This window comes from Dendronephthya gigantea, unplaced genomic scaffold (assembly GCF_004324835.1).
Source record: "Dendronephthya gigantea isolate DGI-Jeju-01 unplaced genomic scaffold, DenGig_1.0 000128F, whole genome shotgun sequence".
Classification (NCBI taxonomy): Eukaryota; Metazoa; Cnidaria; class Anthozoa; order Malacalcyonacea; family Nephtheidae; genus Dendronephthya; species Dendronephthya gigantea.
In genome coordinates this window covers 65,795-80,793 of record NW_021163138.1, presented here as the reverse complement: position 1 = coordinate 80,793, position 14,999 = coordinate 65,795, and the positions used below count along the sequence as shown (strand labels likewise).

General features: G+C 36.4%; 1 protein-coding gene and 1 long non-coding RNA gene across 2 annotated transcripts; both read right to left on the bottom strand.

Annotated features, from left to right (window-relative positions):
- Window positions 1-539: 539 nt before the first annotated feature.
- LOC114535937 (cysteine and glycine-rich protein 1-like) lies at window positions 540-9,716 on the bottom strand. The gene is made up of 5 exons (XM_028557279.1): window positions 9,428-9,716; window positions 4,974-5,127; window positions 3,527-3,771; window positions 2,143-2,236; window positions 540-815 (listed from the first exon to the last, which is right to left on the bottom strand). Exons 1-5 carry the CDS (start codon window positions 9,428-9,430, stop codon window positions 739-741), a joined length of 573 nt encoding a protein of 190 aa, XP_028413080.1. The 5' UTR covers window positions 9,431-9,716; the 3' UTR covers window positions 540-738.
- A 1,336-nt stretch (window positions 9,717-11,052) lies between these two features.
- On the bottom strand, window positions 11,053-13,748 carry LOC114535943. The gene is made up of 3 exons (XR_003688380.1): window positions 13,639-13,748; window positions 13,363-13,537; window positions 11,053-11,305 (listed from the first exon to the last, which is right to left on the bottom strand). It is a non-coding gene; the product is annotated as an uncharacterized LOC114535943 (long non-coding RNA).
- Window positions 13,749-14,999: the final 1,251 nt, after the last annotated feature.

The window sequence follows — 14,999 nt, the reverse complement described above, 5'->3', positions numbered from 1 at the left end:
TCGACGGCTACCACCCTATTGTGGTGGATCGTATGAACCAACCAGTGGTCATCTTAAAGACAGTTCTAATAAACCCTTTCGATAATTACGCCACAACGTCATCGTTTTTAATTTAGAACCACCTTAACAAAGAGGGATTTCAAGTTTTACTCTCACAAGCTATGTGGAAAGCATAGCATGAAAAATAATTTTTAATTTTGACCAATAAGTGTAGAAATAAGTCGTAACACTAAAACGAGGCTAACAGGCCACGACCGGCAGCCTCGTTCTTGTGTTATGGCTTATTTTCAAACTTGTTTCTCAAAGTTAAAAATTATTTTTCATGCATGTGTTGAAGAAGGATGTTTCCACGTTTGCATCTTTCCACGTAGCTTGTGAGAGTAAAACTTGAAATCCCTCTCAGTTAAGGTGGTTCTAAATTAAAAACGATAATAGTTAATAATTAACTATTTCCGGTAAAAAGGTACAATATGATTGAAGTACAAAAATTAGGCTTAGCCTGGAAAATGTAAACAAATTTGCCTATTAGTTCAAAACGAACTAACCTTGTTACGACCAAAACAAATTTCTAAGTAATCCATACTACGACAATATTTTTGTAATCGTTTATTATAGGTATACATTATGAATGCAAATATAAATGGGGGTTCAGTTGATTTAGACCATTCTCAATTTTTAATTAGTAACCTAGAAATTTATTAAATTAAAGTCAAAAGGATGACACAACTTAGACCAATTTCATTGCGTGTGCGTGAGTGTTCCAGCTCCTCCACCAAAACCATAGCCTTTTGGACCAAATTGCTTACCATAACATCCTTAACGGGAAAAAAAATTATTCCTGAGAAATTTAAAAATCACTTTAAATTTCTTTATTCCATATTAAGATTCCATATTATCAACAAGCAACATGCATTTCCTTTAGGGACTGTTTACATGAGCCCGCTCAGCCGAGAAAACTAAACAGGAAGTTCGGAGCTTTTCAAGAAGTCTCCTAAAATATTTTATGAACTCCGTAACGAACAAGCAAATGCTAGTTACTTATCTTCTCAGCCCTAGTTTATACGTTTATAATCGCGTCCAATACAATTTAAACAATAGATATAACGAGATGACAAAACTCATTGAGCTTATTATCTCATTGTCTATTGTTCGAATTACATACAACGCGACGAAAATTCATATGTTCATATGAGTCGGGCCAGCCCGGTTTAGGGCGAAATTCCAGCACTGCCGAGCTAGCCCGGCTAAATCGGGCTGGCCCACCTCATATGAACAGGCCCTAAGGAGCTGTTCACATGAGCCTGATTACGCGAGGTTTAACGAAGCCGGTAAGATGATTCTGAGGCATTAAAATACGTCTTTATAGAACTATAGAACGACTACACGGCTACCGGGATCATGTTATATACCGGTACTCATTTCAATACCTCAAAATCATTTCAATTCCGCTCAGCCAAAATTCAACGAAGCGTGAGATGACTTCGAGGTGTTAAAATGAATATACAACACGATTCTTTCGTGTAGTCATCGCAACAATAGCATGTGCTTTTTTTGGCATCAAAAAGACAAAATCATCTCAAGCTTCGTTAAATCTCGGTAATCTTCATTGAATCATGTAAACAGTCCCTAAACTAAAGGCTGAATTATTTTTAATCGAACGAGATGTTTTCCGTGATTATCTTTTAAATTGCGAGAGGAAAATGAAGAAATTAAGCCTACTTGGAAAAGGCCTATATAATAACATTTCTCAATCGAACAGGGCAATTTAGTTTCATTATTCTCTTTCTAGCTGTATTGGTTTATTTACACTTTTTTACATTTTTGCAAAATTAAAAAAAATTATCAAACGTGTCTTTCGGATGAGTACACCATATAAATATGCCTTCGAAAAACTTTTTTGTTCACTTTCTTGACAGGAATAAGGCCGGTTTTCTACTAGGAATGATAACTTACCGCGAAGCAACATTTTACTTTTGTTTCAAAACATATCGAACAAATTTCTCAAATACAAATTAACAAAAGAAAAAAGTCGCCTCGCGCGAAAAAACTCCCTAGTGGAAACCCGGATGATTAGGGTAACTATATATATATATAAATTTTAAAAAGCTCAGCCTAAGATTTTCATAAAAAACAAAATATTACCTTGGCAATATATGGCTGACTCTCGACTCTTCAGTGAACCACTGTCCAGTCCTTTACCGCAGTCGAAACACCGCAAGCAACGAGAATGAAATGACTAAAAATGAACCGGTGAAAGATTAATATCATTAAAAGGCATAATAAAATATTTCTGTCATATTATGACCATGCAACAGCCAGGCAACACTTTCGTGATCTCCGAATGGGGAAATTTACATAAACGCGACCATCTTGTTTTGTTCTTAAAAATTGTTGAATATAAGTAAATAAAATTCTATAGTATTGTAATTCGTAGGATGTATACCACTAGTTGTAAAAAAATTACTACGAAAATGTAAAACCTCAGACCGCATTGATAAGGTTTCAAATAGTGTTAATGAATTTGTCCTAAGATGGTGAATATAGAGCTCTAAGGCAAAAACTGTAGCACGGGAGACGATAATTGGGGGGGGGGGGTACATATTCATGTACTCATGCATGTTAACGATCTGTAAAGACAATGGATTTGAAAAGAAATTAATCTTGCGCAACTTGAATATATGAATATGTGCCCTCCCCCAATTATCGTCTCCAGTACGCCACTGTATAGCATTGAGGCTCTGAGCAGTAAATACAACCTTACGGACCGCGATTTTGATCAGAATTTATCAATAGAGTCAATTGTCTGTTCCCTATTTAACTAAATGTTGAACTGAAAAAATTCTTCGGTACCGGGCTGTATTAAGATGAAACAATTAAGTTGTAACTTTGAACGGCGATAGTTTTTCAACATTCAATCAACGCTGAAGCAGGATTTTCATTCAGTGCAAAATGTCGCGCAATCGATTTTTTGCGATCGTTTCTTTTGAAATGTATTGCAAAAAGTCGATCGCACAACGTTTTGCACTTTGCACCAAATGGAAATCCGCCTTAATGTTGGACTGCTCCCTCGAGCTAATGTAATAAATTTTCCTGGTTTCAAAATGGTTTTATTAAGGAATGGTCACTTTCCAAATTTGCTTGATTACACACAAAACAATAATATGCGGGCAGTGCAATGTTATAATAAGTAACAATGTAATTACGTCATGACCTCGCTTTCAAGCAAATTCAGTAAATAAATGTAATAATTCATCAACTATACTCTTCAAAATGAAATACTTCTGTATGTTTTTGTTCTTTTAATAACGTTAATGTCTTCGTTTTGCTTTACTCTATACTCAATTCCAACACAAAAGGCATCGCGCTATTTTACCACATTAAATTCCTTGTGGTCGCACGCGTGACGTCCACGTAAGTTCTCGAAATTATAACAATAAAGGCACGCGCGTAGGGGTTTACGTAATGCCAGAATCAATGCCTTTTTTGCCTTTTCGACAAAATTTAAATACAATATTTCACGACATACCCTTCCTGCGGCAAGTTTCTTTTCAGCCGCGTAAACTTTCTTTCCACATCTGGGACAATCATCCGGACCACCTGCGACGGGTTTGCCGTCAAACACGCTTGTTCCTTGCGGCTTTGGCGCGCTTGGTGCCGTAGAACCAGGAGCACTTTTTCCAAAATCCATTGAAAGCACCCCAGCACCTTGGCCATATCCATAGCCATGCAGCCCGAAGTTCTTCCCATGGCAGGATTTGCAATATGCTTTGTCTGTCAATGTAAGTGAGATTCAAGTCAGGTATTGAATATATAGTATGGAATAATGAAAAGACTGGGGTGAAAAAATTACATTCTTTCACCGGAGAAAAGAAAGTTAAAAAAATTCTTCAAGCATTTGGCAGCTATAGCAGAGCTTGCAATTGTTAACTATGTAACATTTTCTCTTTCCCCATTTTCCCTTCTTTTCTCTTCCTCTCAACCTATTTCATTTCATCTTAAATTTCTGCCAATTTCAACTAAAACAAACGGTTCGTGCCCATGGTCCGCTATTTTTCCACACCTGGGCCTTCAAATTTCCCGCTTTTAAAGACATTCCCCATCAACCATTGATGAAGTTTTACACGACCTGAGTGGAAGTTACTATATTTAAATTAAGATTAGAGGTTATATAGTATTGAAAGTCTTCCAGCAAGGAATCTAGAAAGTTATTTTAGAAAGTTTACTTATATTCTAGAGTCATCCTGCATTTTAAAAGGTCATATCTCCATTAGTTCGCTTATAAAATTTAGCATATTAAAATCAAAAGTTGGTATGAAAAATAAAAAGAACTGCACGATAAGTTGTATGCAATTATCGTTTTGACGAATTCAAAAGAGTGCCTATGCCACAATCTTCATTCGTATTGTTCAGGGTGGAATTTACAGCTTCACCTATGTACGTGCGTTCAATGAACACTGTTCATACGTATACGTTCAAATACGCTGGGTAGGGGAAGCGTATACGACAAATCGCATAGTGTAAATGGGCCTTTACACAGTGCAAATTTTCCTTGCAACTTGCAACGCAATTGTATTATCAGGAGACGTATATTAGTGAAGAGTCTTTAAAAGGTAAGTTTGCGTTCAGACTGAGTGCCCAGCACTGGTGTCCGTCACTTTTTTTGGCGCCTATATTAAACATGACTACCTCCAGTGATAAAAAGGGCACTGTACTCAGCATCTTTTATGAACCAGTTTTGACTTTGAGCACCGGTGCCGGGCTCGCAGTCTAAACGCAACGTAATGAGTGTAATAAATACAAAGGTTTCGTAATTGCCAAATATACAGTACATCTCTCAAAAATAGAATTGCATTGCAAGTTTTAAAAAAAATTGCACCCTGCGACAGAGCCTTAAGGTTTTTTTAATCAAAAACACGTTATGGGACCTTTTGAACTTTTAAATATACAAGCTAGCCTATTTTATAGTAGCTTACCCTCGTGCATCGTAACAGTTGTGCTGTCTAAGAGCTTATTGCATAATGTGCATTTGAGACACATTTTGTGAAACTCGTTGCTTCCTTCTGCACGCTCAGCATGATAAACAGGTTTGCCACACACTTTGCAACGATTTCCACCACCAAAACCACTCTATCAGAGAATGAAAAGAAGTTTAAATTAGAGAAACGCACTTTCGGCCTCGGTCATGCATCATTAGGGCAGTCGCTCCCCACCCCCCTAATCACTCAAGAAACCTATATTTCAAAACGTTAAAATCTGGGTAGAAAATTGTTTGGGATTCATGTTTAAGCCCCATTTACCCTACACTCAGTTTTTGGTACAGTACAAAAAATGGTGCTGCCAAATATAAGCCCTGTTTACACTACAGTCAATTTATCGGCACGGCACCTAAAATTGGTACCCGTACAAAATTTTATTAGTGTTCAGCCTACCAAAACAAAGGCCGAGCACAGATGAAATGGGTACGGGTACCCATTTTAGCCGCGCCGTGCCAATAAATCGAGTGTAGTGTAAACGGGGCTATATATTGGACTAAATAGATTTCAAATACTGTAAATAGATTTCATCCGTACCAAACCTTAAATGAGGCTTTATTTATTGATGTTGCCCAAGAGAAAGTCAGATCTGTACTGGGGTTCATCCCTTCAATGCGTTAAAAAGGTTAATCAAAAGTTTTCTCCCATTTTATGCGTCTAGATGGGGGTTCGGGCCCGAACTGTGCCAGTATTATATATAAAAAGCTCAACCTGCCCAGGCGGCCTGGGCTGTCAGTTACACATGCTATATATTTAACTACTATACCATTATACCGCGATATAAAATATATAGTCAAATATCAATGGTTGAGCGACAAAAGTATTTATTAACAATTTAATATATATTCACATAAAAATAATTCTGTCAGCCATTTTGCTTTTTCTTTGGTTTTGCTACCCTCCGTATACGAGCTGATATACGGTGGGTATAGCTCGACCAATCAGATTGCGGAATAGCTCATATATAGTGAGTAGCTATATTATAAAAAGCTTTAAGCCATGATGTAACAATAGGAATTTGGTGGACAGATGAACGTAGCATAAAGTTTGCAAAAAACGTAAATTCTCATACAATACAGGAATAATTAATAATTAGTAATTTGCTTCGTTGTGTGGCGAACCATATAAACTCTTGTATAGCAATTTTTTCAGTAAGACAAGAAAGCATATAGTAGGAGAAGAAGAACTCGTACGAAATACTACGTCAGAGCAATCGGTCCTATCAAGAAACACACAGCACAGGCAGACGTTTTATCGTAGTATAGGGGGAAAATTTTACCGAGTAACAATCTAGTTTTGTGGACTAAATTTCTTATTGCCGTAATGCCGTTTAAGCCGAAGTTCACATACTCCATGACCATGGACTCTTTTTTAAATGTTGAAATCTAAAGATGGACCATTTTAGTATGAAGAAAACCAGTGAGGCAGTCCCATTTCACTGTGCGGTCAACAGTCCCCAATTTTCGTTTGGACAAAATTGCTGATTGTTTCAACTTTCAAAACGACGTTTACTCTCGCGTTGAGTGAACCACTCGTCTCGCTGCACCCGGTTAGACACATATATTGCGCTGTAGCCCGTATACGACAGTTGGGCGTTATCTCTTTTTCTTGCAGCCCTTAGAACCTATAGGGGAATGTTTTAACAAGCACAAGAAACGCTTTTATTTCAGAGTGCTTGTAACGATAATACGTAAAATCAGTAGCAGCCATTTCGGGGCAAGACAGAATCTAAGTAAATTAGCTTGTAGGTACACCACGCAAATATTGCACTGATGAAGGCTCGGGTTAACGGTATTCCTTTCGATTCTTATACGTGTCTGGTTAAAAAACCTGTTTGAATTACGTTTGAAGTTTTATTGAAAGCCATTTGAACATCCCAAGTGACGAATCTTGAAAATCATTCCACTTGCAATTTCGTCAATTTCATCAAAAGATTTAGATTTTAGAATATTATGTTTCGTAAGTATTAAATACTTACGTGGTGTACCTACAAGCTAATTTACTTATTGATGTCACTATGTAAACTTCCAAGAATATCATTAAGATAGAAGCTGTTACGTAATAAGCACAAAACGTGCTCTGCCCCTAGGTTTTGCTGACTCGCTCTTTTAACGCCGCCTCTACTTGGTTGTTAAAATTTTGTTTTTGGTTGTTAATCTTTTCTTTCCTTTTGAAGGATGTCACACCCTACGCCCACACCCACACTTCATACACACCTGATATGCGGCACTAAATTACTAAAAGCCACAGAAAACATTAAACATGGCGGATGTTCCAGGATGCATCCTGCAGTCGGAAATCGTTGAAAGCGAATTGACGCTTTTTGAAGAACTTATAAAAGGCGTAAAGGTGCGTGTTTGTTTTAAAATTTTATGACATTATAATAATGGAATATTTACCACATCAAACACAGTTTCGGGTTACGGGGAAGTGGCTTTTTGAATCAACATTTTCCAAGAAAATTTACATATCTTCAAAATTATTTCATTTCAGAAAAGTAAGCAACTATAGTCTACATCCTAGGCAAGTACTTTTAATTAAACCAGTCTTATTCGAAACCAGACCAGACAAAGGAGTGTCAGAAGGGACTGAAGGGAGTAATATAAATTATGGTGTATATATGTTCCTTGCAATATAAATGTATTTTTGACCAATGACAAAGCATTTTGACCAACGTTTTAAAATTTCAGTGAATTATTGGGGGATGTCAAATCCCACAAACCCTTTCATTGCCACACTCATAACATAGTCACTTTCCCCTTCTTCTTTCTCTTGAACTTTTATTGTTTCTGGCATTGGGGAGAATTTTTCCTGCTCCTAAGAGGCCCTTTACAGCATATGATTGTGAATAAAGAGCACTGTCACACTATTCGTAAATAGCATTATGTTTAATACATGCAGGCCTATATCACAAGTGTTGCAAAAGACATTGCAAAGTTTTGCATTGTTGTTTTTTGTCTGTCCCTGGAATGTCTATGCTCACATCTTTCAAGAGGTTTTAGTGATTGACTATTGATTCACATAATTGTTTTGAACAACCAGTAACAGAGGTTGTAGGTTTTTCAGGTTTTATTCACAAGTGGCCTATACACTTTAGTGCCGGCAAAGGAATAGGCTGAGGCTTAATTTTAAATTCCTAAAGAATTTTTTTAAATAAAAATCCACCAATGGTATTAAAAGTTATAGACCTGTAGTAATTTATTCAGCCTTACCCTGGACCCACAACTGGGAACACCCTGTTATTAATTTAACCATACTTTTAACATAATTATACTTTTGTGTAGTGGGATGAAAACTATTAATTAATGTTATTATTTAGCCTTACTGAATTTTAGTATAGTGAAAATTGAACCTTTTTGTAGATAAGAACAATTGGAAATCTTTTGTATTTTGAGCATTATGTGGAAAACTTTAGTAAATGAGCTATATGCCACTTGCAGTAGTAACTTTAAGTATCATATTTATGTTTCCTTTCTCCTTTTTCCTTTAAGGCCCTCGGTGTGGTGTAAGTGTGTAACTCTGCAAACTCATGTTATTAAACAAAAAGTTATCAGTTTCATGGGAAAATTGGTGCAGTATCCCATAAGTTTCATGGTAATAATATGGTACAGGCGAATCTTAGTTAAATACATCAATATGCAAGAATAAAATTTGATGCTATACTATTTACTTCATCATTGTGTGAGTACAGTGGAGTTGTTTTAAATAGACAAGCTCGTTTGTGCAGTGTTCTATCATGTTTGATTCTACCAATTGAATCTGAACTTCCCTTAATCTTTTATGTCATTAACCCCCAGCACATTAGATCAGGTAATGTCTGACTGTGAAAAATGAAGGTCAACACCTGCAGCTATTTGTCACCTAGACATGGATGAAATTTCTAGAACACTCAAATCTCTCTATGATCATCTCTAGGACCATGTCAAATAATTATTGCAGGTCTTATACAATTTAAACTTTTCTAATTCATTACAGTAATTATCACCATTTCATGCAAATTATGTTTACAAAATGGCTAAAAAGATACAACATAAAGCAAGTGCATGTAAATATACAATATTATGTATACATATGTCAGAATTATACAGTCTATTTAGTTTCTTATTTATTGGTACCTTGATTGGTACTATACGCTAAATACGTTTCAGTGAAAAGACTTAAAACTCACGCAAACCGACCACCTGGATACTAACATCCTCGGTTTACAAAATACATGGACAACAATCATGTTAACTGACATTATAATCTATTAATATAAACTGATGTCCTGCGGTTGTTTTGGCCGTTTGATGCATTCCGAAGGCGAATTAACAGAAGTTTGAGTGAATTCTGATGAGTTTAGTTTGATCTAAATAAACCTAAAGTAGATATCTTATAATCGATAATAATCATACCATCTTATTTGTCTCTAAATGATATCCAGATGAAAGATTTATTCCCCAACACTTTTGTCGCTCAGACCCGACACTGTCAAACTGATCAAGAGATTAATTTTTGGTATGTTAATTATGAGGTATATCTTGACCATATATGGTTCGAAGTTGGCAATCCAATCCAAAATTTCCTGTGCGTAAGTTTTTGTTTGGGTGCATATATTGTCTGGTAGAACCAAAAATGGTGGATTCGAACTTTATGTACAACTAAAATAGGGCAGGTTGAAGGTTCATTATTACGAGGATTCGAGTTCAAAATAAGCCTTGTAAAAGTGACGTCTGCACTGGGATTTAAGTGGCAAGCAGTGACCAGATTAAAACACGAAACTGTGCGCGTTTATATTTCAGCCTTATTAATTTAATAATTTATTGCTTATAGTTATGCATTTAGTCATATTGTCGAGTTGGTTGATGTAATAGAATTTTGCTATGTGCAAGAGTGTTGTCGATAATGACCGATTTTAATAAACACGATTCGCGAGAAAGGGCTTCAAAGATAATTAAAGACAAGATTTCTAGTAACCTGAACTTGGGCACTTGGCGATTCTATAAACATTGTCTGTGACATATTTTTAACTCAATTGCCATTGTACAAGTGTGAATCGTGCTTTGATAACTCGGTTCTATTAACTTTGGCACTTTGCTTATAGTTATACATTTAGTCATATTGGCGAGTTGGTTGTTGTAATAGAATTCTGCATGAGTGTTGTCGATAATGACCGATTTTAATACACCAAAAGCAAAGACAAAGACAAATTTAAACCCGCACTATTTCACATCGACAGAATTGGCGATTTATGGGTAAGGACTCCAAATGTCCTAAAACCTTGAAAAATGCGTGTACGAGATTTTTCGGATTACTGTCAACCCGGCATAAATTCTTAACGACAGCTAGTTGCCTTCGAAACTATAAATCGATTGGATTTATGTTGGTGCTGCACAGCTGGTAGCCATACACGTATGTGTTTCACCGCATTGAGCCCATTTAAGTATTTAAAACTGGTGCCTTAATTAATGTTATTACAGAAACTAAATCTAAGCTGCACAGAGATTTTACAATGGCCAATGTCCATGGGGCTGTGGCTTGGCAATAGGCGAGGTGCACTGCGCACCCATGACTAGTGCGGCGCCTATTCTTGACTAAATTGGATAATAGCATAGCAGGAATTCTAAAATAGAGTTTACTTCCGACAGGCTACTGTTGATTTTAATCAGAACCGCCCATGTCTAATATAGGGCAAAGATTCTCATGCATCATTATATAGAGAATTAGTATAGCTGCATAACTAGCTGCTTTTCACTGTCGCGTTTTTTGCACGTAAGTACACGCACTTAAAGGCTTAAAACCTTGTAAGTTGTTGTATAATGAATTCTATGCCGGAAAACACACCAAATCATCAACAGATTCCAACCCTATGCATCTATTCAATCGTTGATTTCATAAGTATCATTTAAACGATTTTAAACTTTTACGTGCGTATACGTAGGCTACGTACAAAAAACGCGACAGTGGAACGCAGCCCTAAGTGATAAAGAATGTACTCACTGCGCAATACTGGCTTTTTGAGAAATATTTTGAACTAGTGTTTACTCTAAAAACAAATGTTTTATTTGTGTTTTAGCATTAGTTACAATAAAGCAATTAATACTCCAGCAATTGACAAGGAACATAGACAGTTTCGATAATTCCCTTAAAATCTATACAAAATAAACCTCGATGCATATCACTACGATTTACGTCCATTTATTCCGTGTAGTGGAATGTTCCTGCGCCTTGTCCAAATCCGTAACCTTTAGCCCCGATTTCTTTGCTGTAGTGAGCCTTGCAGAAGAGTTGTCCTGAGAATAATGGAATATATATTATATGTCAGGATCGCAGTAAGCTCTTAGTGGGGTGTTTGTGTAACACACAGCTTTCCTCACGGCAACACACGCCGACACATTGATGATAAACAATATATATATCACTGCACTTATACTCATAGAGACCTTGAGATCGACGTTAACGACAAATCGCTAACCGCGGGAGCGGCAAACTTTAAATCACATTTGAAAGTAAACCCTGCAAGTTTTCGACAGCTTAGTTCACTTTTCATGCTTCATTTTCATTATCAAGATTTCTCAACTTCGAGATAGCTAATTGTTCAATGACGAACACGAGTTTTTGTTTGCTGTTCGCTCACTTCAAATTTTCTTCTAAAAATAATATTAGCGTGCATGTGTTTAAAAATCGAGTTAGGCGTGTGATGGCTTCTATTGTGTGTCTTCGTCCTTGCCATTGCATATAAGACTGCGGAAAGAACATGCAGAGCGCACTTCGATGCTTCGAGAAGGTTCAAAATTAATGTATTTAAAAAAAACTAAGGTCATATAGCAGGCATTGCGCATATTATAAAACAGCTCTACAACATTCTGTCGCGTAATCGGCACGTTAAACGTGAGATCGTTCAAGGGATCTTGAGGAATATATCGCTCAAAAACAACAGGAAGACCGCGAAAGCAAAGATCTAAAAAACATTGTTTTCACTACCAAATTCGCTGTGTTTTGCTCAAAAACTTTGAAAACGTCACTGCTACCATGACAACGGGAAGAGGTGTTATAAAATGACTGCATGTAAGTTATAACTTATGATGATTTGAAATTTGATTTCAAAAGACAAGTGCCGGATAGATCCAAGCAATATTATGGAAAGAATTCACATTTAAATTATTATTGTTTGCGTGGGTTTGAAAACAAGCGACAAGCATTGCATACGAACGTTGTTATAGTGTACTCGTTGGATGCCAGCTCTGCGTGATGCATGCCTGCTTCGTCTGAATGAAAATATATTAAGGCGTACTTAACGAGTTCAATTGAAATTGCTAATGTAATCTTCATATTTGCCATGAATGACAATACGCATAAATGCTTGAAATGGCAAAAAAAATATCACCAACAAAGCACCGGTCAAAGTAAACGTTATTCTGTCTGTGACATACAATAAACAAAACATGTGCTCATTGTTTTTTCAATTAAGCTTTTATGCGGACACAAACCGAAAATATACTCCATTATACGCATAGAATTTTGAGCAATTGTCTAGTACTATCTCATTTAGTTCAAAGGCACGCCTATTAATAGCTTATCAGCTTGCAGTTCATCTTATTTTCTCGAAGCCTTGGTTATATGTTTTCTACATTTCGACTTCGCGAATTATGATTCAATTTATTCTTTGCATATCTTGATTCGATTGACCGTGAACTATTTCATAAAAGCATTTTCATTCAAGATAACTGTTGCATATAAGCTCTTTTCATTTCTCGCGATTAACATCTGTGGACTGAAATATATATACAATTCGTGCGTCGAGCCCTAAAAATTTTCACTACGAAGCAAAGAAAAGGTTTATTCTTCAAAAGTGCCTTAGCAATTTGCAATGATAAATTGTCCCTGAGCTTCATCAAAGGAACAGACCATTAGACTAGCTGTTGTTTAGAACAGATGTTTTGACATTGTCATTTGATACACAATTATCACTATGAACAGCCTGAAGAGGAATGTTTATCCTATTGGGAAAATTCGCGATCGTTGGACAAAGTTAGTTCAGGCAAAATATTGTCTAAGCTTATATAAATATCTAAAATGATATTTGAATTACATTCAATTGAAGTTCAGATGACAGAACAGCTGTGCACCTAATAATAATGTTTGGTTCAGGCGTGGCCACAGCAGCGCAGCTCTTTTGAAAATCTGGTTATTCAACAGACAAGACTGAAGCAAAAAATTATTTAATTCTTATCGGTATTTGTATATTAGGACTTTAGACACATACAGGAAAGGGACAATAGCATAATAAACATTAAACACCCTGCACAGACTATCATGCGGTCATATTTGGATAACTATTCATACAAACCTTTATGTTCGTTAAATGTCACGCTATCTAGCCGTTTTTTACAAGTGCTACACTTCATGCATTGCTTGTGCCAAACTTCGCCATTCTTTCCACTAATCGCGGCCTTTTCTGCTGAGAAAACTGATTGATCGCAACTTGGACAGATTTCAGCCATTGTAATACAAAATCTGTTTACCTTAAAAAAATAAATATCGAACGAAAGGGTCAGCGTTTGAAGCTATACGTTTTCCTAATATCATACTATTGAACAGAAAATAGTAAATTTGAAATGCTTACTTCTGCTTCTTGCTTCTTCACGCTAAATGTGAGACCCTTGGCTTCGAGTGCTGTATTCCTCGTTGGTGTGGCGCATTAAATGTGCCCGTTGCCTGAAAAAACTCTCCTTTTCATACGCAGGCAACATTCCAAAGGATTTTGTTACATTCGCCATATATGGTATGGCATACACATTCTATTTCGGAAATGGCAAGGACGTAAATACCAAGATAAACCCAAATACAGACAAAATTTCGCTGCGGTATTGACAAATATGCCGAATTTTGAATTTATGAATTACGATGTACAAAATCATTCTTAGCCTGTAATTTGGTTAAGCGATTTCTTATTCGCTGTATAGCTTTGATCAATTTTCTTCCTAGTCTGCTGGAAATCTGGACTGTCATTTAAATTCACACCAGTGCGGAAGCGCCCTATTTATTATGATCATCAGAGCGCAAAGAAGTTGTGTAATTATAGAAACGAATGGAATGTCATTCGGTTCTGTTAAGATATGTATAAAAACAAGTAGCTTTGACTTGATACCTTGTACGTTAGGCTATTATAGACGTATAAACAAATGAGGCAAAAAAACAGATCAAATTCTTGCGTCTAAATGACGCATTCTTCATCGTCATGATAGAATGCGTATACAAAATTACAGTTATCCGAATGTTCGACTGTTCAATGATCGTTTGTGCATCCAGTCACAAGTTGGCCGCTATCCTGAACAAATTTACTGAACGCACATTAGAATAAACAAAATTATGCAATAACGAAAGGTAGCTTATATCATACACGTTCGAGAATTTTGACTCGCAAATATTTTATGATACTGTCATACGATATCATTCAACGGCATGGTCTACATCCAAGACCTTTTTCTGCAACCTCATTTGAAATTGATAAATATGTCGCGAATTCCCACTTTTAGACAGTTTAATATAGTAGCATAATTTGCGTCGAGTGGCGAATCATCTACCATGATGAACCGTCGAGTGGCAAAGGCGAACTAGAACATTGTTTGGCTGCGCAAGGTTGTCCTACGGCATCATCGATCGCCGCCATATGGAGTTTGTTATGTACATTTGGATCTCAAAAATATGTCAGTTTTATATCTAACAAACACAGACTTGGTCAGACATGTGTGCACTTGGTGTCAATAGCATGTTTATGTTAACGTAAAAGCTGTAGAAATATAACAAAGTTATTTTATGAGCACCTCTCACATACAGCCCCAATCAGAGATATGATCGTCATGTGTAATTGTGTATAAACCATCCTCGTACCCAGGCGCAAACATCAATATAGGTTCACTGCAGTGTTTTCATAAAGATCAGTTGGTTAGTGATCTCTATATTTCCAGCTGAAAGCGATCTTTT

What these genes read in the sequence shown, in the direction of transcription:
- LOC114535937 (XM_028557279.1), bottom strand. An exon ending in AACTGTTACGATGCACGAGG is followed by an intron (nt 3,772 to 4,973) that starts GTAAGCTACTAT and finishes TTACATTGACAG; the next exon opens with ACAAAGCATATTGCAAATCC. An exon ending in AGAAACTTGCCGCAGGAAGG is followed by an intron (nt 2,237 to 3,526) that starts GTATGTCGTGAA and finishes GTTCATTTTTAG; the next exon opens with TCATTTCATTCTCGTTGCTT.